Source organism: Taurulus bubalis, assembly GCF_910589615.1.
Source record: "Taurulus bubalis genome assembly, chromosome: 3".
NCBI classification, from domain to species: Eukaryota; Metazoa; Chordata; class Actinopteri; order Perciformes; family Cottidae; genus Taurulus; species Taurulus bubalis.
The window spans coordinates 7,389,461-7,416,970 of record NC_136591.1 but is presented as its reverse complement, the minus strand read 5'-3'; the positions used below and the strand labels follow the sequence as shown (position 1 = coordinate 7,416,970).

General features: G+C 41.3%; 2 protein-coding genes across 2 annotated transcripts in view; one reads left to right on the top strand and one right to left on the bottom strand.

The window, feature by feature from the left end:
* Positions 1-4,137: 4,137 nt before the first annotated feature.
* On the bottom strand, positions 4,138-18,239 carry trmt44 (tRNA methyltransferase 44 homolog; the record flags this gene model as incomplete). Its single annotated transcript, XM_079214732.1, has 11 exons — positions 4,138-5,659; positions 5,747-5,863; positions 10,324-10,672; positions 12,454-12,637; positions 13,028-13,134; positions 14,699-14,770; positions 15,840-15,947; positions 16,301-16,369; positions 16,485-16,704; positions 17,699-17,816; positions 17,903-18,239. The coding sequence occupies 11 exons, from the start codon at positions 18,237-18,239 to the stop codon at positions 5,427-5,429; spliced, it is 1,914 nt and encodes a 637-aa protein (XP_079070858.1). The 3' UTR covers positions 4,138-5,426.
* A 3,379-nt stretch (positions 18,240-21,618) lies between these two features.
* The window catches only part of tnk1 (tyrosine kinase, non-receptor, 1), an 8,993-nt gene continuing 3,101 nt past the window's right edge, over positions 21,619-27,510 (top strand). Inside the window, exons 1-10 of the mRNA XM_079216168.1 lie at positions 21,619-21,786; positions 23,867-24,041; positions 24,502-24,572; positions 24,682-24,873; positions 25,308-25,460; positions 25,567-25,844; positions 25,927-26,053; positions 26,217-26,363; positions 26,498-26,592; positions 27,501-27,510. The exon at positions 27,501-27,510 is cut by the window's right edge and continues 233 nt beyond it. Coding sequence (XP_079072294.1) covers positions 23,879-24,041; positions 24,502-24,572; positions 24,682-24,873; positions 25,308-25,460; positions 25,567-25,844; positions 25,927-26,053; positions 26,217-26,363; positions 26,498-26,592; positions 27,501-27,510 — 1,236 coding nt within the window. The 5' untranslated portion in view covers positions 21,619-21,786; positions 23,867-23,878. The remainder of the gene's footprint in view (positions 21,787-23,866; positions 24,042-24,501; positions 24,573-24,681; positions 24,874-25,307; positions 25,461-25,566; positions 25,845-25,926; positions 26,054-26,216; positions 26,364-26,497; positions 26,593-27,500) is intronic.

Here is a 27,510-nt window from a genome sequence, read left to right as displayed (position 1 = left end):
GACACTATATAGAGTCACTGAGATTCAAACAGGCGGTAATTTGAATAGTGCAAGAAAATCTATATTTTAATATGATTAGCAGAAGCCTGGGAGAGTGAGAATTCACACCGTGAGGCATCGTGCCGAACACAGTATTAAATTAACATCTCATAAAATATTAATTCAGTGGATTGGCCCCAAAGTGGCAATTTCAACCGGCAAAAAATAAAAAGGGGGGGGGGGGGGGGGGGGGGTACTGGGATTCTGTTGCAAAATATATCCTTCAATCAGGTTTAGTCCATGAGATAAACCAGTGAGCATACCAGTATGACGGCTCACTAAGCGTTATACTGGCAGGAATGCATAAACTGTTATAAATCGGAGTAAATTGTGTGGATGCCACGGCACGACCCATGTGTGCATTGTGTATTTCTAGCCGCGTCGAGATAGAAGGAGCACCGTCTTCGCTCGCCACCTCAACTGCCAACTTTTTGAAGCAAGTGTTGAATGGTGAAACGTCAGATGGAAACGTTTCCAAACAAACCTTCCTCCCTTATCTCGTCCTTTCTGTCGCTCTCAGTTCATGCAATGACACGCTGAGGGAGCACCGGGGTATAAAGGCTCGAGAGCCTAACTCCCTTATCTCTGAGCGTCACCCAGGAGGTGGTGAGGAAGGTCGAGCAGGGGGTGTTGGATGAGGGGGTGGAAAAGGGGTCTCCTGCAGGTACAGTATGACACATAAAGGCTAGACGTGTGTTATCTGCTGTGACCATCCTCTGCTTTGAGATATTGATCGAGAGTGGGAATATCATCCTCGACTTTTAGGGTTTAGGAAGGGTGTGGACTTTTCTGTGGTTGGAAAATCCTCCTAGGAGCTCCTCCTTTTAGGGAACAAAGCTGGAAAAAGTGCATACACTTTCCATTAGTGCTTTCAACATCATCAAACCACAAACAATTGCATTATTTTTTTCCAGTAGGTGGAGAGTATTCCACCAAATGTGTATATCTACATCAGATCAGATGAAAAGGAAAAAGTAGAGTAATGAAATTAAGAGGAATAAATATTGTACATACTGTTGTTGTCTATACATACATTTAAATGCAGGATTAGGAATAGAAGCATATACATCCTAGCTTTACGTTCAATGGCTGAAATTAAGGTTTGTTAAAATATTACTAAGGATCTCAAGTGGTGAATCTGACCATGTTATCGTTGAATTATTGTATTATTCATCATCTTCAAGTAGGATTGTGTTTTCAGTGTTCAAGAGAGAAGTCCATATGAACGTATTCACGACTCTGTAGTGTAAAGCTTTGTCTGCTGCTGAGGTTTTCAAAAATGTATATATTGAAATGTATTTACATTTTAGTCGTGTATAGAGTATTTCTAAGTAATTATATAATAAATCTGAGGAAAATGTTGATAATCCCAATGGCCTCTTGTCATTATTCCTTTGCATTTCTGGGTTACGTTTACCTGCTCGCCAGTTTGAATGTGTACACGACTTCCCATTGAGTAACCACATTCCCCCAATATCCATTTGGAGCCAGCAATAGCAAATAAAAACAGATACTGAAACAAAATGATGTACCGAAACAACCCCTCTCTCCAGAAAACCCACAAACGGAATAAAACGGGGAAGAATACGAAGATTTTTTGCGAGGCAGCAACAGTCAAACAAAATAATTCATTGCAGTGACAGCTGTCAGCGTTGCAGTAATACATGGCTCGCTTTGCTGAGAGAGACTTTTGTACATCACCGGGTCCTGTGGTGCCACAATGAATAAAGCATGAGGGAAACACGGGGAAAGTTGTTAGCTTAGGCAAAGAGATGCAGCCACTTCTCCCTGACCTAGATTTACAGCACGGGGAGTCATTTTGTCTGTCCCTTCTGTTGCTGCTTTTGCTTTTCCCCGTCTCTACTTCATTCCTCTGGACTGAGCCTGGAAATCGGCTGATTTATGCCATTCAAGATCTTTTTGAAACAAGAAAAAAAGATAATTTTCTTCTTTGGAAAATACAAGAAACCACTGACATGAGAAGTATCATTTGCAGAATAAACAACTGGAGCCCCGGTTCAGTATCAGACATTGTGCAAGACATGCAGATTAACTTACAAAGGAAATTTACGGCTGTTTACATAGTTCACATAGTTTTCCACTGGAAAGGCAACAAGATCCGGGTATCTGGAAGCCAATTCAACTGCCCACACATTCACGTTGTGCAGCTCCTGACTGTTCCCTAAGTTACTGGTCCTGCACCTTATTAGCCTGTGACCTTTATATCCAAACAATAGTCGGTCTCGGCCCCTCATCACAGGTTGCATATGTAGTGAGCAGCTCAACCGAGGAGTGACACTTCTTCTAAGAGAGGAAAAAGATGTGTAATTTCTGTCGCAGGAATGTTTTTCTCATGTTTTCTCATCTTCTTCACCTCGTGACCTCAATACCCTCATGTTGGGAACCACCGTGTCGTGGTAAATGATAATCATCACGTATTTCTGTATGATGGAGACTGGTTGAAAGCACAGGAAAAAGATAGTACCTTGTCAAGCTACCATTTCATAATTCAGATTCACGGATCACATAATATGTTTCGTCTCCTCGACAGTTGTAAGTAGCTCCATTAACTCCAATGATTCAGCTACTGTAGAGTTCCTGTAAGTAAAGGAAGTAGTTTGATTGGTCTAAAGATGTTTAGATGTCTAGAAAAGATGTTTGAAACGGCATTTTTTGACGGCATATTTACATATAATCATTGTTTCACCAGCATTGTAATGGCTGTACCTCAAAGTGTAACAGCTTCTAAATATATGTTTAAACAGGCATCACAGTAATGGTTGTATGAAACCTTGACATCTAACAAACCAATTTTCCCCTAAATGAAACTCAGTTTTAATGGAGACGTCTAGACATCTTTTCATCTGCAAATTACCCAAACTAGACTTGCCACATCTCTTCGGATATATGCAAGTGTTTTCTTGTTTGTAGCCGTTGTTTTTGGCACGATGGTGCATTCTTCAGTTGGGTGAGCGGCAGCCCTCCTGTGCAGTGTTTATGTGAGGGAGGGAGGGATCTCCAGGGCGAGGTGGATGTAAACAGAATCATAATGATGGCTTATTGAACAGTGGTCAGAAGGGGATGGTGCCAGAAAGGTCATGGCAATAGTGTGTGTGTGTGTGTGTGTGTGTGTGTGTGTGTGTGTGGTGGGGGGGGGAATCAGGCAGGTGACCACCTCAGCTCCCAGGACACGTCAAACTCCTCTGCAGCTACATGTAGGGCAGCGGGTCGATTGCATCGATGATTATTTGCTGGCTGAGTATTTTCATGAACTGATTTCTTCCTGGAAACATAATGACATGGAGGGGGAAGGGCGGTTAGAGCAGGTCATTAAAACCCAGTACTGGCTGCCAAAACACAACCACACACACACTTTAACTCCACTGTAGTTTATGTCCATAAACAGCTGAGGCGTCATTTACGTCTAAATGGCCTTTCATCAACGGTAAATTGCACAGAAAACTGTTGCGACGTCTTTTGCAGCCAGCTTTTTCTCCATGTGTTGAACATGTGGTCAGACTAAGATACATGTAAATACATGTGCGTCTTCATCAATATTCAACGACACACCCATTCATATGGAGGCATCCAGTCAAAATAACCTGATAGGTTGTCCCTTTGAACCCCAGTATGGATTTAATCTTCTGAACAGGAAAACCAGGGAATGGATTCAGTGCACGTGATGACGACTGCTGCCTGAGACGGGACTCACTGCCGTTTCTGGGACTTTGGTGTTGAGCGTTTTATCTGGATGCCGTTGCTTTTTAAGGCTTCTGTTCATCTAATCACGAGACACCAAATATATGAGACATAAGTCAGAACTTTTGCTTCCTAGGTCAAAGTCAAACAAAAAAATTATGAGATGATGGCTTTTAAGTCAATTAAATGACTTCAGTCAAAATGATGAGTATGGTGTAAATGGGGGTCATACGTGTAAATTATTTAGTAAGAATTATCACAAACTATGTCAAAATCTAGACTGTTTAAGTTCAAACAAAAAAAATAATATATATATATATATATATATAAATAAAGATACCAAAATACAGACTTAAATTACAATTGAGATAAATTACTTTATTGGTGAAAAGTATGACTAAATTAGTCCCATTTATGCAATACTTAATGATAAGATAATTAAGTCAATATAAAGTCTTTTGTCAAAATTCAGAGATACCAAGTCTAAATACTTTATGAGATAACATTATGAGATGCTAGGTCATATAGTAGTCAATGTAGTAGTCTTTTGTCAACATTGTGAGATAAGTCAAAAGTAAAAATCACAAACTGGCAAAATGAGCATTGTTATTTTGTCTGTTTTCTTTTCCTGGCAGAAACGGCCCATGTTAAGCAACAAGGGTTGAGAAATTGTTTTCTTTTATAATGTGGGTGAACTGACCCTTTCAGCTTCAGTAGTCAATTTGCATTAGTGGCTACAAAGGGCAAAATGTCTTATCATTTACTGTCAGAAACCTGCACATTAAACTACCTGAGCGGTACATGATCAAAATAAAAATGATAAATGATGCAACATTAGTCCCAGTTGTCTTTGTCTTTATATGTTAGCAAATAGAAAGATGTAAATAGTCTGTCCTTATGCTGTACTGCATCAATGGTATGATTGTTGTCACTCACATGAACAAACAAAGCCAGAGGGGATACTTCCCATCACTCCGCTGCAGTCCCTGGGCGGGCCTTACTGGTTTTGACATTTGAGCCACAGGATGATGGCAAACTGCGTGCGAGAGACACAGCAGCGATCAGCCGTCCAGAGGGGACGACATGCAGCTCACCCCTAAAGTCCTGCCAACAAATAATTCATACGGCTAACATTTACTTTGTTCAAACGCTGTCCGGCCTTTATCCGACCCTCAAAGTACCCGTCTCAGGTGGATTAATTCTCCGAGTGAAGTACATATAAGCTTTTACAGTTGTGCTGCAGTGGAGGGGAAAGTTGAAAAATACCCTGAGTGCTCAACAACAACAAAAAGATACATGAAAGAATTGATCATCTTTAAGGATGCAGCTTGAAATACACTTTAATATAAAGTAAGTGTGCAAGAAGAAAGAATCAGAGGTGTCAGCGAGCTCCAACAGTGAAACCAAAAGCTGCACCAGGAAGCGCCACATTTTTGGCAGCCTCGCGCAGAAGAAAGAGGACCCTGTAGAGTTCCCAGAAATGATGCAACGTGGCATCAATACAACTCACACTGCTCGGACCTGAACTTCTTCCTCTTTGTGGCTGCGGAGCTGGACGTGGGGACTTTTCGCAAGCGGCTTAGTGGACAGAATGAATACTGTTGATCTTAAAAGTAGATGTACGCCATGAAAACAAACCAACTAAATGAATGGAGTCCAACTAAAGTGTTCAGGAGGAATGAGCTAAATCAAAAGGCGTCGTTTCTCATCTTTTTCAAAGGTCTGGTGGAGGGTCGCAGCTCATCCGGTCCGTGGGCGAAAGCGCAGTGTTCAGCCTGCAGGGGGCAGCGCTGACGGTGGTGGTCGAAGAACCAGCAGGAGCGAGTTTTCAGGGCACCGGGGGCGACGGGCTTCCTCTTGGTATCCGCCCTGGAGGACTTCCTGTCCCGCCAATCTCGTATGTGCACCCTCCCTCCTTCTACTGAAAGAGAAGGAACAAAAAGAAGATTCTAGACCTGTGCAGGATAAAGTGCTTCCTCTGCAAGTTGCGAATAAATCCTACAACTACCTCGAAAGACTTGATGGTTGTTCTTGAGCAGCGTCTGAAGGCCTCCACACTCCTTCTTCAGGAGCTGCAGGGTTTCCTGCTCCAGCAGCCCGGCGACCTCACTCACAGAGAGGCTGCCTGAGGAGGAGGAGGAGGAGGGAGGAGGGGAAGAACGGGATGAAAGGGATGAAAGAGCGAAGAACAGAGAGTGACAGAGGAGCAGGAGGAAGTCTTTTCGCTGCTACGTTCATCAATATATTAACGTGCTGCTTCAGGCATGCACAGAAATAAAAAAAGGCTATCCAACACTACAGTCGGCTGATGTCACTAGTTGTTTCGTGAGAGGCAAAGATGAGGCATCGTCTCAGTGGAAATGCTCCAGGAGTGACAGGATGACCAACGCTGGATATCAAACATTTTACAGGAAGAGAGGGGAGAAACACCTTTAAGTGTAATTTACGGCTGTGAAGTGCGCTCAATTAAAGCTGCTCTAACCAGCATGCATTTCACCACTGCAACTCCCACCGACCGATTGTGAGCGCGAGTTACCGTCGAGCCACTGGGACGTTCATTTTAGATACTAGAGAGCGACAAAAGTAGAAAGTGGGATGTAGAAAAGCAGAAAGTCCTGTGCTGTGAGTTTAGCGAGTAGCAGATAACTGAGCCATAGTCCGTTTCATGAGACTTTCTATATTTCTGGCGTTGACCTTTTACCCCCAGAGAAGAATTCAATCAGGACTGACCTTTGGTTTCTACAAATAACAGTCTTCCTTCCTTTTTCTCTGACATATTGGAAAAGGGGCGCACCGCAGGATTTTTAATACTCCTTTGTTCCGCTTCATAACAATATTTGACCTAAATCTGCCGACACCATCATGAGATCTTCATCATGCTTTTACTCCAAATCTCTGGTGGCACTTCAGTCAACCCTTGTTTGCTTCCAGATTATTGAAGATGAGAGAATTTCACTGGGAAATATTATATATATATATATAGTTCAGTTGGCAAAATAAATCAAGGTATTATAAATATATATAGGTACTACTATAAGCATTATGCTTCTACCTATACCTTTTCACTCTTTCTTTTTTGTATATTATATTGTCGCTTTACTTATTGTATGTAATGATTGACTGAATAAAACACATACTACTATTATATATATATATATATATATATATATATATATATATATATATATATATATATATTTTTCTTTTGTTTATATAATGTGGAACCAACTCTCCAACTGAATTTTGAACTATGAGGGTTTTCAGCGCTCTAAAACATATTGTCCTCCCAAATACATCCTACAATTAGCTGGTAAAATTGCTGCGTTAATACCTAAAATATGCATCACACTCCCACATTCACAGACACTCACACGGCCAAAGACAGTCCCGCGTTGCAGAGTGTGAAACCGGGCAGACTGCCGTCCTGCGGCCCAGACGCCACGGAGCTCCAGGCCTTAATATAAGATCAATACGGCGTTTAGAGCTGCCCTTTACTGCCTCCAATGTTAATGGGGATTAATGGGAGGAGGGCAGTATTGACAGAGGAGACTCTGCTTGGACTAAGACCAACAAAGACGATTATTAATGGCTCGGCTTGACATACAGTTGGACTTTTTTTAAGGATGTGCAAAACGTTAAGATGGTCGGTGATTGATTGCTTGTTGTGGAGGATTGTTTTTGCTGCTTAAGCCAATTCAGAATCAGGCTGAGTGCAGAAGATTAGCTCCAAGATTGCCGAGTGGTGAATAAAACATTTGGAGGGATCATTACCATGAGCACTGCCGTCCTACAGGTTTGCTCCCGATTTGATTTTATCGTCTGTCAAAACCTCAAAATGCTCAAAAAGGGTTTAGTATATTAACCTGCGAGTCGGAATTATACAAAGGGGTCAAGATTATTAAAAAGTTGTGAAAGAAGAGGGGAAAATAACTACGACACAAAGTCATCTTTTTGTTTTAGAAGTTCTCTTTTCTTGTGAAGTAAAATCTTGTGAAAGGCCCAGAAGCCCTCCCACTCGAAATTATAACCCTCATAATAATAACCATAATCACAAATCAGCTGCATTGAATAAATGGCTGTAAAAACAGGAACATAACATTTATTTTTAATTCCCAACGTAATATTATGAAAGGCTGCCATTTTCACTATAGAATAATGTGCCAATTACTTCTAAATTATTTGGGCAAAACGGCTTGGTCTTTAAAATGTGGTAGTAGTGAAAATGAAAATGCCAATTGTAATTGCAAGCCCTAGTTCACATATTCAAATTGCTTATGTTTACCATTCATTTTAAAAACATGACTTTAATTGACTGCTGAGGCTCTAATATTATGGACAAGGTAGTAATCATATGTGTGAGGGGAGTTCAGTTCATCAGTGAAAACTGAAGATTGGCAAAAGGTTTGATGGTAGGCGCCCTTTGCTAATAACATAGTGTACCAGCTCACACCCACTCCCTCTTTCATGCAAGCTGTTACTGTTCAGTGCAAAATATAATGGGTGCACAAAGACACAATACAAAGAATATTCTTTTGAATTTCTTTTTTTTGCCTTATTGCACCTGACTTTTTTAGTAATTTGAGGTTTAGCGTTGCAGAGTGTAATGGGAGTTACACACCGACTTTCATTCTCTGCATGATTACATAACTACCTGAGCCCAGTCAGCAGAACAGCATGCATGAATTAATAACTTGATTTAAAGCTGCCGTTAGCTATTTGAAAAGCCAGTGAGATATACAGTATTTATTTCAGGGGACAAATATCATGCTATGGAACAGCAGTCCGCCTTGTGCATTTGTCAACACTGGCTTCAAATAATGAAAAGCTTCTTGATTTTTGATAAGCCAAAGAATCAGACCAATCGGACTTGATTGCTATGAAAAGGAAAAAGAAAAGAAGTCCGACGATACTCAGTTTTGATACCCAGCCATTACACACAAACACACCCACACACACACACACACACACACACACACACACACACACACACTAAAAAAGGCCGTCAATCATTGCTGCTTCTATGACTGCTGGTGTTGTGTTAAAGAATCAATCTGCCACTATGGAGACATGTAGACATCCAACACTAAATATGTGTTTGGGCAAATGAGGAAAATCTACAGACTCATTGCACGTGCGATGACCAGGCACTCTGGAGCAACTGATGAATATGTTCAACAAAATGTGGACTTACACTAAAGCCAGGAAGTTACGTAACCAAAATTTGACTTATGTATCACCTAAAATATCTAATATGAAGCGATATATAAACATCATATCTTAATCTTTAAAGATATATTAAACCTCAAAGCTTCTTTCCAATATAGGTTGGCTTGACCTAAATTTAGCCTTTGTTCTTACACAGCAGATAACTGGTTGGAATACTTCAATACAAATGCATCTTCATGCATAAATCATAGATGGTGGTGCATTATTCATCCAGTCATCTCTATACAGGGTCACAGTCTCCCATTATTCACTCCTTCATACGTTCTACCTCAAATTTCAGCACTGGCATGTTTTAATGATAGCAGTCCTCATCTCCTCATGTCATTCATAGTGTGTGTGTGTGTGTGTGTGTGTGTGTGTGTGTGTGTGTGTGTGTGTGTGTATCAGCAGGGGGTGCAGAGGCTTTGACAAACGTGATGCGTGGGTGGTGTGTACATGTGTGTGACGCAGTGTGCGTATGTGGCGCAGGAAGTGGCTGGCAGAGAGTGAGATACAGAGTTCAAAGCGGCGGCGCTGTGTCACGAAGGCCCTGGTGACTGATGCAGAGAGGGGACAGGGTGTTGACGAGGGAGGCAGGGAGGGAGGGAGGGGGGATAACGGAGGAGGGGAATCAGACGAGCGGTTCAGGCTGCAGAGAAATATATTTTAAAAAGGTACCGAGGAGAAATGTGAGAAGTGATTCATCCTGCCCTTCAAAGACAAATACATATTCAGTCTGAAAGGAGTTAAATAAATAGTTTTACTTTCGAAAGAATACACTTAATCTGCTCCTAGTGTTTGTGCTAAGCTATGCTAACCGGCTGCTGGACATGGTAGCCTTATATCTACTGATAAGCTCTCACCATTAAGCATCCTCCCAAAATGTATTTTGTTGGTTCTAATGCAATTATCTTCACTGGAAAACATCATATTAATATGTATATGTATATATGTACGATGAGAGCGACGTGAAACCAGAGTCAAATTCCATGTATGTGTAGACACACATGGCCAATAAAGCTGATTCAGAATTTGATATTACAGCCTTATTACATATTAAAGACTAGTATTGTATCAGTTATGTTTGTCAGCCGGCCTGAACACGTTGATCCTTTTTTCCTCAACTTCACTGCTTCTGTAGATACTAATCTTTTCCTCTGAAGGACACATCAATAGCTGCCTTAGAAAAGATATTACAAAGCGATGAATTAGGAAACCTTCAAAGTGCACAATACCAAGATAGGATCTGTGAGCTTCACAGATAACGAGTCCTACTCTGAGCCCGTTCATCACATGAGCAGCAGCTCCTGTCCAGCGAGACTCGTGCGATGCATTTGTTTTTTTTATCTCAGGTGTTTTCGTGGCTAACGTGGTTTTTACCTCCTCGATTCCAGTCCGTGGACGCCGACCCGCCGTCATCTTCAGTCTTCCCCAGAAGAACATTAGCCACCTGCAGGACGATGCTTTCAACAAAGTCCCGCGGGAGAGCGGCGCAGTTTCGAACCGTTTCAACCCGGTCTCTGGGCCGGAACCCCGCTCCCCAGCCGCCGTCGAGGGTCCCGTCAGTGTCTTTGTTCCCGTGGCAACTGTCTCCATCAGTTCTGATGCCTGACCTTTTCACTGTGGCCCCCGAGGTGGACTGGTGGCTCTGGATGTAACGCGTTCTTCGCTGCTCGGCCTCGGCCTCGTCGGACAGCTGATAGTTTCTCGACTTTCCCACCAGACACACCTGCAGAAGAAAAAAAAAAAGGAGCTGAATGTCAGGACGACTCCCATGGGTGCTGAGGTCCCGAAGTGTAACCCCAAAGTGATGAATACAAATCCTTAATACGTGTGTTGCTATGGACAAAACAAACAAACTGATTATGTCTGATCCCTGCACATTACAAGCCCAGTAAATACTTGCTTGTTCCTATTATGTATCCATGTGTATTGAAGTCATTAATGGCTGCCAGCTGTGAAAGAAACGTCCCTTTGGGGACAATAACGATCTGATTTATTGTTGTCTGTCTGTACTAAATGAGGCTCAGGTGGAGAAAAGGCAAGGACGCACAGCTGGGCCTGTTTGAGGAACAGCAATGCATTTTATGATAATTTTGCAGAGAATTCTAATGAGCTTTTTCTAAGGATAAAAAAGAGCCAAAAATGACATGTAAAGGAAGTCAGAGTCACACCTACAACATAAAAAGGTAAAAGTGCATCAGCTGATGGAGAAACCAGCATGCTTTCATGTTTTATCTAACTGTGATCATTTAAAAAAAGAAAGCCTACCAGCTAAAACACATGGTATATGGACAGTTTGTAAGGTCACCATTACCTTTTCCAGATTGTGACACCATTTTTGTTTGCATGTTCTCCACCTGTTTGAAGTGATTTTACATCGGGTGGTCCGTTTATCCCACAAACTCAAAGACATGCAGATCCAAATTCAAACAAAATCATAATATGAACTCTAATTCCATGATTGAATGTTTAAACATTATTTCACTGACACCCACACTAAAAAGTACTAAAGGGCACAGGTTCATCAAGGCTGTAAAATACTCTTGTCATTATATCCCTCCTGTTATGTTCCTCCAGCAATGATGTCCCTGTGTCAATGCAACCCAGTGCATGTTGAATCATCCAAAAATTGTCAGAAACCAAAGAATCCTAATAAATATAGTTTGCACCTCAACACCAACACAATAATTCAATCAGATTTTAGTTGAATGGAGTTAGTCGCCCCTTAAATAGATTTGTTTTAGGTACATTGGAAAAACCTAAACATACATTGCATTAGTATCATAACATATTATGCATTTTCATTTTGAAATTTTTTTTTTTCATGGGGGGATGTAGATAAATAGAGATGAGACACCTCTGCAGTGAAGGGTCATATTGACCCGCTCACTCAAAATCAACTGTATTTATTTTTTATGTTAAGAAATCTGAATTGACCTCAAGATGGTCCTCATCTTCAGAGACATCCTCCTCTATTTCACTGTCGTGATCGAGGTTGTGCTCCAGAGCCTCCAGGGCGGTCATCCTTTTGTTTCTGTTGCTCCTGTTGTCTAGGTAGAAGGTACAACTAAAACCTTAATTATTATTAATGTCCAAATTATTTCCAAAGGTTTTACGATCGAAATAGTCTATTTATTTAGTTATTTACGCAGACCAGTGGTAAAGTGTTAAAGAAGTACACCTGAGGTTTTGATTGGTCATGTAAAGTAGGACTCAAATGTTGTATAACGACTATGGAGAGAGCATTTATCAGGAAGGGTCTAATGACAATATCAAGTTGCATTGTGGGAAGTGTAGGAGCCTTTGCTGCGTGACCCAAACTAGGGGGTCAGTATAAAGGGTCAGGATATGTAAGCATCTGCTGCATCAATTGTGAAGTTAAATAGAGCTTTGTAACTTGTTTTAGAGTAAGAACAAACATTTAAAAAAGGGCTCAAACACACAATATGACAAATGTTTGGGGATAAAACGAGTGAGCCAACAGTAGTTTGGACTACGTAAGCCTACCCGTTTGGTGGAGGGTATTCTCAGGCAGTCCTCCTCAGCGTTGAAGCCACTAACTTGGCTCACCTCCGTGATGAAGTCGATGTATTCTTTATACTGAGACTTCTTACACTGGCGTCTCTGGTATTTGGCATAAAAGTCGAAGAAACAGCAAGGGAGGACGAAGTATCGGCATGAGTAAGATGACCTGCAGTAAGAGCAAAGGAATTCTTACCCAGCGTCAAAGACATCGATGATTCTAAATCACTAGTGGCAAGTGAACTGACTTTTTTCTTCTTTTTATTTAGACTCTGAATCTCTACAAAAGTCAGTAAACAAGAATCCATTCGCAGAGATTATCATCTGCAGTCATAATAGAGTAAAGTCGAAGACGGAGGTTCAACATCGCCACCAGGTGGTTGCCTTAGAAAAAAATGCAAACTTGTGAACTGAAATGCAGGAACAAACCCACACACACACACACACAGACACACACATTCACACACACATCCTCCCTCTGCCCATAATGTTATTCCAAATTAGAGAGATCAGCTGGCACTTGAGCTGCTGAGTGAGATTGTGTCTGCTGATGACTCGCCTGGCAGCTATAACGGGGATCCATGGTGTGAGCTCGTCCGAGTGGTTCCCAATCAGCCAGTCCGTACCCGGGAATAAGAAGCTCTCGCTGGGAGTAATTGCCTTTTCCTGAAATAGCAAAGACCAAAAAAAGCACAAGAGCTCCTTAGAGTTCAGATGATGCATGCGGCCGTGATTTGATTCTCAATCACTTTATGGAAATGATCCAAAAAGGACATTTTTTTTCCCTCAAACTATTAATTTATCTCAGTACACCTGTCAGGGGGGGGGTAATTAATCTCGTCTTTGAGCTTTCTTGACAAAATGCTGACTTTTAAAATATCAAAATAACACAATCCCATCTAATCCAGCAAACAATGTTACATTCAACATTTCACATTCGATAGGTCCATCCGGCAGGTCCATCACCAACATCACAAATGAAGCACGTTAGCAGCACTAAAGCCTGTGAGGTTCACAGAGAGCCTCCAAATGAAGATTTAAGAGTACAGCACCCTTGGGGGCTGAGAAAGATCGGTCTGCCACATCCGCTCCCAAAATAATCTGTCAATAATAGATGACCTGAAATGGAAGCAGTCAGCAGCCTGTTGTCAGATGAAGGCCTGAGTCCAGGAGGCAGACAGGAGAGTGCAGTGTTTTGAGGGCTGGTTTCCCTGCGTGTGTTTACACGGGTTTGTCTGGATTCAGTCCCCTGTGCAGTAGTAGTGTTTTCTGTTTGTAGCTTGTGGGAGTAGTGAAATTAAGAGTGTAAAATGTCAGGTAATGTCAGCGTGACACTGTTTCATTACTGCTAAATCACAAAAAAATACTTTTTGTAATGGATTTCAGTAAATAATTAACAGTTCAAAAGGTTCATTCTAGGGCAGCAACTGACTATTATTTTCCTTATCAATTAATCTGCTGAATACTCAATTAATCAATTCATTCTTTGGTCAATAAGTGCCAAAAGAAAGTGAAAACCATGAACCCCAACACTTGTTTGCTATCACATAAGACCACCAAATGCAGGAGATCATCACATTTCTCCATAAATATAACAATTAATGGATTATCAAAATTGTTGCCGGTGGATTCTGTCAATCAACTAATTGATTAATAGTTTCAGGACCAACATAAATAAAAAATATGTTTCACTGGCCGTTGTTCTGTACAAAATAAACAAGCATTTAGAATATATTCCTAGTGAGTAATTGAGGAAAATACAAGTTTAAATGTATCCATACATTTTAAATGTATTTTCTCTGTGTGACTCTAATTCGATCCCTCAGTCTTTGACACGTCAAAAAGACAAAGGTTCAATCTCTGCCTCTGAGACAAAACAACCTCATCGTCTCTCCGTTTGGTGACGAGGATCACGTGTTATGATGAAGCAATATATCATGTATACCTTTGACCTTGACCTCAGATGGGTTTGTCAGCGACCTGATTTACGTTTTGTTCTCCAAGACAAAAGATGTTCTCATGTTCTAAAAGTTCTCTTTATAGTTCTAAAGCGTCTTCCCTCCGTGAAGCAAAGCACAAAGCGGCAGCAGTGAGGGGGTGATGCAGCTGAAAAGACACCTACAGCGTGCGACATGGATTCTCAGATTCATGTGAAAAGATGATTACACCATCATTAAAAACCTGAGCAGGGTAACAATGTGTCCGCCTTCGCCAAGCTCAGCTCTCTCACCTCGAGCAGAGTCTGGGGGCCGTACATGTCCCAGATCTTCCTCTTCCGAACATCGATGCCCTTTCCAGGATGCTGCAACACAAGACGGCCTGCAGGTCAGCGGCTAATCGCTCTCGCACTTGTTCACACTCTGAGCGCCGAGCGCGGTGTGTCATTTCAATTACACCCGTTTGCTTCACCGGCATCATGTCACTGATCGTCTGTGCAGATTGGGCTGATTGAAAGATTTCCTCTTTGAGGAGTTTTTACAAGAGGCAGTTGAACTGGATTTTTATAGAGGTTTAAATCTGTTTTTCCTTCCTAATAAAAAGATAATTGGTGACTGCATCTTTTTTTTAGAGTAGCAGTGCCAGTCAGACAGACACCACTTGGGTCCAGACAAGAGCATCAAAAAGTATTCAATGAATTGATTCGTTGATTGAAAAAAAAAATGAATCTGCAACTATTTGGATTATCACTAATTCATTCATTCATTTTTTTAAAGCAAAAAAGCCAAATATCTGCTCGTTTCAACTTTTTAAGTGGAAAGGACTTGATTGTTCTTATCATATATGATCATTAAATATGGTTTGGTTTGGTTGACATGGCAGTTAAAGTCTTCGTGATGTAATTGATAAGCCTTTGCGTCCCCTTTCTAAACATACATTATGAAAAGATTGTTTTCCCGTTCATAATGCGACATTAAGACGCGGCGTCTGACTGTTCTCAGATCAGTTTTAAAGTACACCATTACCTGCGTCTGTCCAACCAATTCAATTATCTGCATTTGTACAGAACAGAGTTTAAACCAAAAGTTATTTTAAGCCTGAATTCATTATTAGAATTTTCTTTATTTATCATTTATTAGAAAACTATTTACAGAACAGCCTCATACTTGAGCTTCGGATCAAGGTGTGTGTGATCACATGATTAAGATAACTAATATTTACAGTTTTTTTATTTAATTAAAACGTAATATATTTCTTAGAAAACTACAGGGGTTGGACAGAAATTGGCCACTGCTTATATAGTTATTAGATCAGAAACAACCGATCTCTGTCACATCCTGTTTTATTCTGTGGCTTTTGTTGATTCTCAGTGAGCTTCTAACCAGGAAGTAACACACGTTACATCACACACAGCCAACATGTATCCAGCTCACCCCTTCATTGGCCAGTATGTGAACCAGGAGGCCGTTTCCACAGCCCAGGTCCACAAAGGACTGTCTGGCGGTCAGACCTTTCTCTGCTCGCTCCTCAGCCCACAGCACCTGCAGCACAGTGACAGAGACTTGTGTTGATGAGAGCCTTCGATCGGCGGCAGTGTGACACATGCAGCTGCTGCCGACACCCTCTCACCTGCCTCTGGCATGACATGCGAATCAATTTGCTGGGTCCGAGCCATTTTTTTTTACACTCAAATTAATTCACCCAGCTTTGGTTGCGTGACCGGACAACATGTGACAGGTAGAAACGAGTCTCACCGACACCAACGTGTGCGGTATTGACATGTTTGTAGACGTGGCAGCGGTCACACACACATTTAAAGTAAGTAAGGCTGTAGGACTCAATTCACGTAGCATTGATACGTCGATCACTTCTTTTGATATAAAAACAAACTCACAAGGAGATATGTAGCAATGGCAACGTCCTCATAGACAAATTTCTCGGGATCTGTAACCTCAGGCCAAATCTAGAGAGCGTGGGAAAATAAACATTAGTACTCAGTAATAAAGATCATTAAATATTAACAGCATTAGAACAGTTTACATTGATAAAACCACAGCCTTACACTGAGCAGACTTTACCTTGACCATGGCCTTGTACTTCTCCTTCAGCTGCTGGTACATGACGCTGTACTTCTCCACCGGCAGCAGGGACAAGGTGCTCTTGAACTCACTGCTCTTGACCTCGGTGGCCCAGCGCACCAGTTTAGGAAGCAGGTCAGAGGACATCCAGGGCAGCTTTGGGTAGGCCACGCCGTCAGAGAACCAGGCGTCTGAGGCCAAAGCGTGTAGCTCCAGGGACCTGAACATGAAGGCAGAGTCATCTCGATTTTATTATTGTTAAAAACAATTATTCTAATTCACAAATTCAAACTTTAAAATCCCTAAGGACAATGTATGTTGTGGAAGCAGATTTTCCCATGAGGAGAGCAGAAAGCCCCAGGCTTACTGTGTGACAACTGATTTGTGCCAAATAAAATGACAATTTGTTTGGAAACCTGCTTTACTAAAGCTCAGCACTGACAAAATACGGGCCGTAATGTGGGTCCTGCTTTATTACCCAACCTGAAGGGTCTGTCTTTGTGCCCAAATCAAATGTTAAGATCAACAGTCGTTAAGTTTCAATGTTGCACAGTTCTAAATTGATGTGCTTAAACAAATTAGCTCCCCATAGTGTTCACAGAAAAGAGAGTTGGAAGAATGGGGAGTGAGTGAACACACAGCAGCTAACTTCTTCTTTTTTTTTTACGAATCAGCTTGTTCTAAGTGAAATGAACAATGAAGGCTGATTATTATTATTGTCTTTCTGCATCTTGTTTAATGTTGGTAGACTAAAAACAACGATGGAAATAATCAAATACTGCAATCACTTCAACCTGTGCAATATCAATATTAATACACTGTTCATAATAATAGTTATATTTTATTCTGTCATATAATATGAATATATAATTCAGTATTGTAGATTTTTCTACCGTTTATTTTATATTACTTAGATGTTTTACTAAATCTCTTGTGTGCACTTTACCCAGTTTGCTGCTGTAATCCTGAAATGTCCCCACTGTGGGACAAATAAAGGAATATAATATCTAATTTCATCATGTTGTATAAACCAAACCAAGGACAATGATGATGTGTAAATATTTCAGAAAGGTTACCAAAGCTACCTTCATCAAAAAATAAAGTGTTCAGACAAAAATAAAATGAGACATGTTATGTTGTCAGTATTTCTGAGACCTCCAGGCCACCGTAGTTGGACTATTAGTCAGATAGCTTGTGCTCATTCAGCCACTCACCATTCCTCACAGTCCTGATGGAGGAGCTGGAACTGATAAATGTTGCCCTTCTTTAGAGACACCTGTCCTTCTGAATCCTCTTCAAATGGAAGAAAGGTCACCAATTGTCTGCCAAAGTCTGAAACAGACAAATACATTTAAAAAAAAAAAGTTGTCATAACAGAGCAGAGTCTGGTAAAGCCTTTCACTCCACTGCAGTCTCACCTTTGAGTATGACCTCTTTCTGCAGGTTTGTCCCATAACTGTTCACTTTAGGAATAACTGTTTTGACACTAGAAGACCAGAGTTGTTCCTCTTCGTGCGTCTGTGCCGGTGAAACTCTGCTGGTTATGAAGGACAGCACATCGTGGGTGAGTTGAGGATCATCCAGCAGGAACAGCAGAGCCTCTCTGCCCACGTCTTCACTCTCCGTCACCTTAGCTCCGCAGAGACGCTTGTTCACGACGTGAGGTTTCTTTATCCACACGTCCACAGCCGACCAGAAGCCCTCGGGAAGAGTCTTACATCCTCCTGGAAACTTTATGGCAAAGAGTTTTGGCATAATTGAGCATTAGACGCGACAACAGGCCATGTGTTTACAAACGAAGGGTGGACTTCCGGGTGCTTTTACTTTATATTTGATAGAAAATTATACTTTAAGATAAGACTTTCTTGTCAAATTAATTATTGTAATTTACTGGGTCATATTCTCACATATAATAAACAAGGGTGGAGCTTTATAGTCAACATTAGCCTATGAAAATATTTAAAAAAATAAGAAATATGTTGTCGCCATATGATGACGTTTTCACAGGCGCCAAATGTCGGATGTTATACAGTAGAGGGCGCTGTTTCTCTTTGTCTGCATTTAATCAGCAGCCACATGGATCCTTTGAGAAAAGGACAGATGTTTTTTTATTACTACTCTTCGCTGTTTTTTCCCCAACAAATTAACAAACCACCTCCCAACAACATTACCTGGCTATTGTGATCATGATCATCGTTACTTTGTTTTAGGATGCAGCATCACTCATGTAACTTCAGGTTGAAGAGCATCCCCTTTACATTATTTCAGATTATTTGTACATTATGCATGATTAATATATCTTATATATAAATAGTATACACAAATAAAAACGTATAAAACCACTTGTATATCTACTAGTCACTTTTATGTGGAAAGTGTACTATTGATTTTGCACATATGCACTACATGTATGCGTTGTGTACAGCTTTCAACCTTAATTTGTTATTTTAATTTTTGTTTCTACTTACCTGAGTCCTGTTTATTGTTTTCCTTATACTTCCATTCAGAAGATCAATAATTTCTTCTTTTCTTAATTTTTCCTGCCCATGATCTAATTTTTTTTTACAATTACAGCGGGGTTTTTTTTTCTTAAATAGCGTTCACGCAGAGTATAATCATTTTCTGTTTGTTTGTTTTTAATAGCTGCATAATCCCATGAAAATTGCATTTCATTTAGCTGACGCTTTTATCCAAAGCGACTTACATTTTGGCTCTATACACTGTCGACACAGCAACGTGGAGAAAATGGACCTATTCTGATATTTCATACAGATTTTGAGAAAATTCAGTCTGGTATTTCAGGTGTCTTTTGAAACTTTGGGCTCTGCACCAGAATTTAGAATAAAGTTTTGTGGGTTAAAATTTTCATGTGAATATTAAACTCACTAGATCTTGTCACATTATCTCCTTTCACATGCCGTGATAACTGACTCTTATAGCTTTTTTGGCAAATAATGCAAGCAGATGAATCAACTTGCCTGATAATTGTTCGCTCTTTGTTCCTTTGTCATACATTATGTATCTATTTTCATTGACTGCATTGTTTCATACTGTATCTATATCATATATATAAACCTATGAGCAAGACAACTGTGAACACGATCACATTTCACTCAATTCAAACAACTACTCCTGAATTTTCCCAGCAGTGCTTCATGGGCCACGTCCCCTCACCCCCAGCATTTCTCTCAGACACATGAAACAAGACATGGAGAGCTTCCAACGCTGTAAACCGAGTCTGAGGAACTTCAGCCTCAGAGACTTGAGACAGCAGAAGGAGTGTCAACATCCAGCCCACACACTACTTGTAGACTCATCAAATCCTGGAAATGACAGGTTTTTGTCTAAATACCTGTTTTGGTGATTTACCAATTCATCCCGTAGTCTTTTTTTTGTGTTTGTCAATGTTAGCGTTCTTTGTTAAGCTCCTGCTTGAATCATAATCAACACACAATTCTATAAACTACTGGTTGAAAACCCCACATTTCTTCCTGTCATAACTCTTTCTCAGTCTTTAAGCAAACTGTTCGCTGTGCCTTAATCTAGTTTAGTTGGAAGTGCATGAAAGAGGTGGAAAGCTCTTGTTTGCAGGGTCCTTTGAATGACGGAAACCTTTTGTGTGTTCTGAGTAATTCAGGAAGACCTACAGGGAGGAGCTACGAGGGGAGATACCGTACCATGAAGGGCAAAGTGCAGGCAGGTCCTTTACAGTGCTGCCTATGAGTTTTATTTAAATGAACAGCACGTGGGAGGCGAAAGAATCCAGTCGAACTTGCTTGGCAACTGCAGGTGGAGGAGAAAAAGACATTTGAGTTTCTTTATTTGACTCATGGCAAGTTTCTGTTGAGTAACAACAAAAAGAACCAAGGCCAGTAGAGGTAATTCATCATGTTTAACTTATTTATAGAAATAATATGAACCTCAGCATGACTAATTGGACCTTTCAATAACTCATAGTTTGTCATAGTAGCCGTTACAAAGAAGTTGATGACTTCTGATCAATTAATGGAAACAACATATAACAAATTAAGCGTGTTAGTCATCGGATAATGAGCTTGTTTTTGTACAATTCCCATTTAATTATATTAAAAACTGCATATACTCCAAGCTAAAACTAATATAGTCTGATCCAGCGGCCCTGCAATGAATCCTCATGGAGGTCAATGTTCACTTCATGTTGAAACTGTTTCATTTCAAGTTGAATAAACTTTATGATCAGTTTAGAAGCTGACGTTGTGGGTGTAATAAACTTCATTGCGTTTTCGTTGACGTACAGGGGTAAACAATATTATTCAACGTCACAAAAAGCCATGCATAATGATCATGAAATGGAAATAACAATGAAAAAAGTTTCAAACAAAGACAAAACATCAGGCTATACACTTGAAGGAGTGAAGGGAGGATTATGCATTCAATAGTTATGTTGAAGCACTTTAGTAGCACTTAAATGGCACTTACTGATCACTTTGTAGTTTAAACTTTATTGAAGAAATTGTACATTCTTGATTCTTGTTCTTCTGAGTTTGTACTCCTGGTTGAATTGCACTTATTGTAAGTCGCTTTGGATAAAAGTGTCAGCTAAATGAAATGTAATGTAATGTAATGTAATGTTAAAGCTAACTTTATTCTAGGCTCCACACTAGCAGTGTGTGTTGTGTATACACAAAAACATAGCATTTAGTTTAAGTTGTGTACGTCTGTGTGTTCAAAAGAAACAACATAGCATTTAGTTTTAAGTTGGTACATGTTGTGTACTTCAATTAATTTACTACAACTTAAAAACACTTAGTTATTTTCCGTGTGAAATTTTAAAATATGCAAACAATGCGTGTTTGACTTCCCTGTCAGGTTAAACCACATTGCCACGCGGTTAAGGACTCGGTGACCGACATTATTGTGCTGATGACTTCTTTTGTCATTAACGTTATTATTACTATAATAGTGCAGGTGCTTTCATATCTGTGATGGGTTGAAAGCTCAGGTGAGAAAAGTCAGGAAGAGGTGTGGTCAGGAGAGATACTGGAAAGGGGAGGAGCCAAAAGCTGAACTCACGCAGGTAGCGAGAGACTCGTGCAAACATCTAACGTTACAGAAAAAGATAATTCGGCAACATCTTTGCGATAACACGACTGAATCCATCAGATGGTGAATTGTTCGAGGGAAGTTTAGGATTCAGAGAAGAGCTGTGATTTGTGGAAAAGCCCTCCGTCTGCGTCGCCGGAGGTTTCAATGCCAACATGGACGTGTTTGACTACGAGATATAGCCGTCAACAACCGGATAGCTGAGTTATTTTGATTAACGGTAGGTTCAAGTTGTTGCATCGGGGTTCTGTCTCTCTGTGAGCGGGTTTATGGGGACAAACAGTCCGGGGAAAGTCAAAGTGTATGAACATATCGGGTTTCAAAAAAAGATCTGAGTGAAAGAACATGGACATAAAGGCCTTCTTATACGGTACTTTTATTTTCATTGTATTGGGAATGAAATATTAATGGAAGTTATCCCACATGAAGCCATTGTGTGTATTTACAAGTAGTGGCAATATAATAATTAGGCCTACATGTAGTTAGTTGTAGGCTACTGTACTTAATTCAAATGTGATGGTACTTTACTTAAATTTCCTACTATTTTATTCTACTTTACTACATATCAGAGGTAAATATTGTGTTTTTTTCTGGGTGACCGCTTAATGAAATGTGTTGCATTATTATGGATTAAACTACCAGCTACTACATGGTTACACAGTAATCCATCACTGATAATAATTCAACACAATAACACAGTCAGCAAAGATACACACAGCACAGGTGTCATTTATTAAAGGCACAGGCTTCACCTCTTTGATAACCTATCAGAATAAAAGTGTGATCTAATGTTAACGCTTTTTTTCTTCTAATAAAGCTGCCTGTCATTGATGGATGAGGGGTTGATCTTTTTCTTCTGCTCAGCCAGTGGAAGCCTTCATCGCCATAAACAAGTGCTCTGCAACAGAAGTGCAGTTGTGGTGGATAAACAAAGCTGTTGGCCATTTGAAGTCACAGACAATGTCCTGTCAGATAAAAGTCGGGCCAGTTCAACTTGTCACTGCTTAGCCATATAAAGCTATTAACTAAAATAGTTGCACACTTGACACATGCCTTTGGGCTGAGAGGGGCTTTCAGTAGCCGGACAGGTTAAAGATTGATCGCTCTGTACATAAAGAGAAGCATCACATGGGTCTCTGTGTTGACCAGTGTGCTTTCTCCCCTTTTGGAGTTGATTGTGACTCGCAGACAGTTTGCCTCATGCTCATTCAAGTTAGGTTCCAAAATAATTGGGTGTTGTCCCTGTAAATGAATGCAAGCCCAGGCTCGTGCCCTCTTGCATTTGTCTTGTTTTCGAAGCATCAGTTGAGTGAGAGAAAGAGCCGAGTGATTGCGTGCAATGTGGTTCTGCTAGTTGTTTTACGTAGATGTTAATTTTTCCGCAAGTTAGCCGACTGGGGAATGTAGGAGGTCTTCCCTGACTCATACCTGCAGGGCAGATAAGCAGAGGCTTTACGACTGTACAAACCTCTGCTAACAATGAGGGCGAAGAACTTGCCGTGTTTTACCTTCTCCTTTTCTAATCAACAAGGACATTAATCATCCTGCTTATTGCACCTGTCACTATGGACACTGCCATTGCTTCATTCAGATGTCGACATCGAAGATGTTAAAGAAAGTTCGATGAAAAAGGGGAAGCTCCAGGCAGCCTTACAGGATTACCGCTGACAACACACAGCACAACTTCAGCAGTTACATAAATTGAACAGAATCCAGTCCGACTGGTGCCCCTAAACCAGATACAAGCCAATGTTTCCAGCTCTCTGTTTTTACATTTTACATCTATTGCTCATGTTTCTGAGGAACGTTTATGTCTGCTGTTTGTTTCCTTTTGTTTCCCCCCTCATCCAGCTGTTCCTCTTCCTTGTGTGATTTTACTCTCTTTCGGGTCGAGAACTGCAGACACATGACACTCCTTTCATGTTCTCTTGGTTATAAAAAGATGCAGTGTAGTAAATGTGATCAGCAGGGAGTAAATAAACACGTTGCCAGTATGAGATTCCCTCTGGTAGCACACAAAACAGATGTTGGCACACAGCTAAAAGCAGAACAATCCACACCAAGGGCTTTTTGTTTGGTCTCCATGGTAACCAGGCCCAAGTGGGAGCAAAGTTACCATTAAATAGGTTGAGGTAGAGGAAGACCCAGATAGAGCACTGGTTCTTAATTGGGTCTTTTATGTTCCCGTCGTGAAGTTTTAACAAGATTTAATGTCAGGAATTTAGATGTCCGAGGAAAACTGAACATTAAATACACAAAAGGTCTCACAACTGTCGTGTGACCTTTGACCCTCAAGGCAGGTCGGCCAGGTGATGCTGATGGACAAAGACACTCAGTGGCTGTATCATCTCCTGGTCGAGGTCCAGCTGGAGAAGTTCTACCTGCGCGTCAGAGATGGCCTCAACATCACCCGCGCCGAGCACTTCAACTACGTCAAGGAGTCGGACCTGGAGCAAATAGGGATCAGCAAGCCAGGTGAGCCAGATCGCCTCCTCAGGTCATCCTCGCCAGGTACAAATCAATACGGTGTCTTAGCAGACAAGCTCAGGAACTGATGTTTGGTTCATCCCAAAATGAAGACGTTTGCATTGCTTTGATATAGTTTAGGTTTAAAGCTGCCATGAAAATGAGAACTTACCTTTCCGTGCCGGTTCCTTGTATCTTGGTTTGTTGCTTATTTCTTCATTTCAAAATTAATGAATCGGACAATTTTTCTCCCAGATATTTAAAAGAGAGTAAAAACCCCAGAGCAGATCAAGTAGTATTGAGATGTGATGTATGATTACGAATCCATCGGGTAGATTAACATTGTGTTCAACAGCAACTTCGCTCTCCTCTTTCCATTCCAGTCCGGCCTCTTTTCAGCTTTATTATGAAGTAGAAGTATTAATTCATGATGGATATATTTACACTCTTCTTCTTTTTTTTCTGCCAGCACAAAGAAGATTATGGGATGCTCTGAAACGCTACAAGACGAATTCCCGAGCACGGTCATGGGTGCCCAAGGTCTGACGCGTGTAGCTCATCAAAAGTTGTTGTAAAGTTCATATCTATTGTGTGAGAACTAAATGTAATCAATAATAACTTTTTTTAATTAATTTATCAATGCATATAGGCAGCCGGTGGTCGAGATCGCGACGGAGGAGAGCAGTGGAGCGGAGGCGGCCCGGCTCAGGGTCCGGAGGTTGGTAGCCGGGCTCTTCCATGCCTGATCCAGGACAGCGAGCTGCTTCTGGGAGAGAAGCTGGGCTCTGGGTCCTTCGGGGTGGTGAAGAGGGGAGAGTGGCACACGCCTACCGGCAAAGTGGTAAGGGACAGATTTGTGGAATTTATTTTGCATGTTTTTAAACCTGTTTTGCTTTATAGTCTGTATTCTGTACAGATGCAGTAAAAGAAATAGCTGCAGCACGCAGCTTCTTTTTAAATCTTTTTTTAAAGCTCTTCACCACCCACTGTACGCTTCCAGCTCAGCACCAACCAGCAAAAGACACAGTTAGCGACAAGCTGGTGAACACACTGAAGCGTTTAGCAGATTAAAACAGAGATTTCCCTCAGGCAGAGACCAAAAACAAGCTAAAAGGAGAAACATGTATCACTTCTTGTAGGTTTAAAGTCCTGTGTAAATTGACATCACTCATCTTGGATAGGGTTTGGGATTCTCAACATGGCGAAGTCATTAAAAACCCGATGCTGGGGGTTTCGTGGCAGGATTGGGGTTGAGCCTTTCTCTTTTCCTCTCAGTTGCCTGTAGCAGTGAAGTCGCTGAGGAGCAGCCTGTCCAGGCAGACGGACACACTGACAGACTTTCTCCAAGAGGTGACCACCATGCAGTCACTGGACCACCCCAACATCATCCGGCTTCATGGCGTGGTGCTCACACAGCCCCTCAAGATGGTAAGATGTCTGGATGTTTAAACGTGGAAATGCAATATGGATCTAATCAAACTAAGGTGTGTTCAGGAGCTTGACTGCACAGTGACGTATTTCCCCGTTCCTCTAGGTAACAGAGCTGGCCCCCTTGGGCTCGCTGTACGACATCCTGCGCTCGCGTCAGTACGAGTACCCGCTGATCCGCCTCTGGCTCTTTGCGTCCCAGATCGCGGCGGGTATGGACTACCTGGAGACCAGGAGATTCATTCACAGAGACTTGGCTGCGAGAAACGTCCTGCTGGCCTCCAGGGAGGTGGTCAAGATCGGGGACTTTGGCCTGATGAGAGGCCTGAGCCTAGAGAAGGATCACTATGTGATGAAAGCACACAGAAGAATCCCGTTTGCATGGTGAGGACTGTTGGGGAAAATGGGGCGGAGGAGGAAATAGTATTTATGATTCTCACTAATTACGTCTTTCTTTGTGGTCCAGGTGCGCTCCAGAGAGTCTTCGTGTCGGCACCTTCTCCCATTTGTCAGACGTGTGGATGTTTGCCGTCACCATGTGGGAGATGTTTACCTACTGTGAAGAGCCCTGGTTCGGCCTGTCAGGCAGACAGGTACACGCATGCCAGCTCCATGTGAACAGTTATGCTTGTTGTGTCTGTATCCATGCCAGTCCTAGTGTTTGGAATGTGTGTCCCCGCCCTGATGCCGCTTTCTTTTGTGATATGCTGCGTGACTCAGAGTTTGTGTCTGTGACGTTCACTGTTTTCAATCCAGATTTTGTGGCGCGTAGAGAGGGAGGGCGAGCGGCTGGAGAAACCGCCGGATTGCCCCAAGGAGCTGTACGGCGTCATGAGGAAATGCTGGGCCTGCAGTCCTTCGGACAGACCCAGCTTCGTCCAGCTCACCACAATGTTGGCAGAGGTCTGCAACTTAATGTGAAGCTTTTAACCTCCCAGGGGATGAAATCAGAAACTGTTCCTTAAAATGTTGCGGAAATGCAGGATTTTACAGTAAATCTTTGTTTTGTTTTTCCCGACCTCTGTTTTCCTTTGCAGGCTCGACCGATGGAAGTGAAAGCAACAAGAGACTTTGCAGAACTCCGAAAACTTGCACTTATGGCCAACGACCTTGTGACCGTCATAGAACATGGGTGGGTGAGAGAAAGGAGGGTGGGAGTAAAAAGAGTAAAGGGAATACTTTAGCTAGCACAATGAGCCTTTGTTAAGATGTAACCGGGGTTTAAATCAGACTCTCAAAACCGCATTCCAGCCCTCATCTCCTGGAGTCTTTGAATGCAAATGTGCTTTGTTTGTTTGAATAACTCGATCAGCTATGACACATGAACTGTTTGCAACTTCAAGCAACAACAAAATACACCTACATCCATTCAAATCTACTAAAAATAAATACTGTGTATTAGCATCCAGAGGCCATTAAAATAAGTCATGCAGTGCAACCTCTCACTGAAATCTAACTCAGTAAGTGTGAAGTGCACTCTCAAACTAATTAGATATCACAAAATAAACTGGTGTAAGAATACATGAGTTAATTATGTTATTATTATTGCAAAAATAAAAAGTAAAATACACACACTGAAAGTGCCGTTGTAGAAACTCATTCATGATGTGATGATTTCCATCCCAATCATTTATATTTTGCATTTTATTAATGAAACTAATCATAACATTGTTTGTTTTTAGCATTTGAGTTCATTCTTGACCTTTTGGGAACTGTATGGCCTTACTAGCTTTTCAGAGTCGCATCTCATGGTCTTCTTCAGCAAACATTTAACTTGTTTCCCTTTTCTCTGTTCTTTATTTACACACAGTAAACAGTAAAGATTAGAGAAATAAAGAAAGTCTTGTTGCCTGCCGGACAGTTTCTGTTGGTTAAAGCGAGACTAAATAACATTTGTATGACCAGGAACTTGTGACGGCTAACTCACTGACTTAAGACTCATCCCTGCTTGAGTCAAAAGTCACCTCCCTGTAGTCTCCCTTGAAACAAAGAAAGCTCTTTGGTTTCTCATCGGACTGTTCTTTCTCTCTCTCCGTCCAGGCTGGAGCTG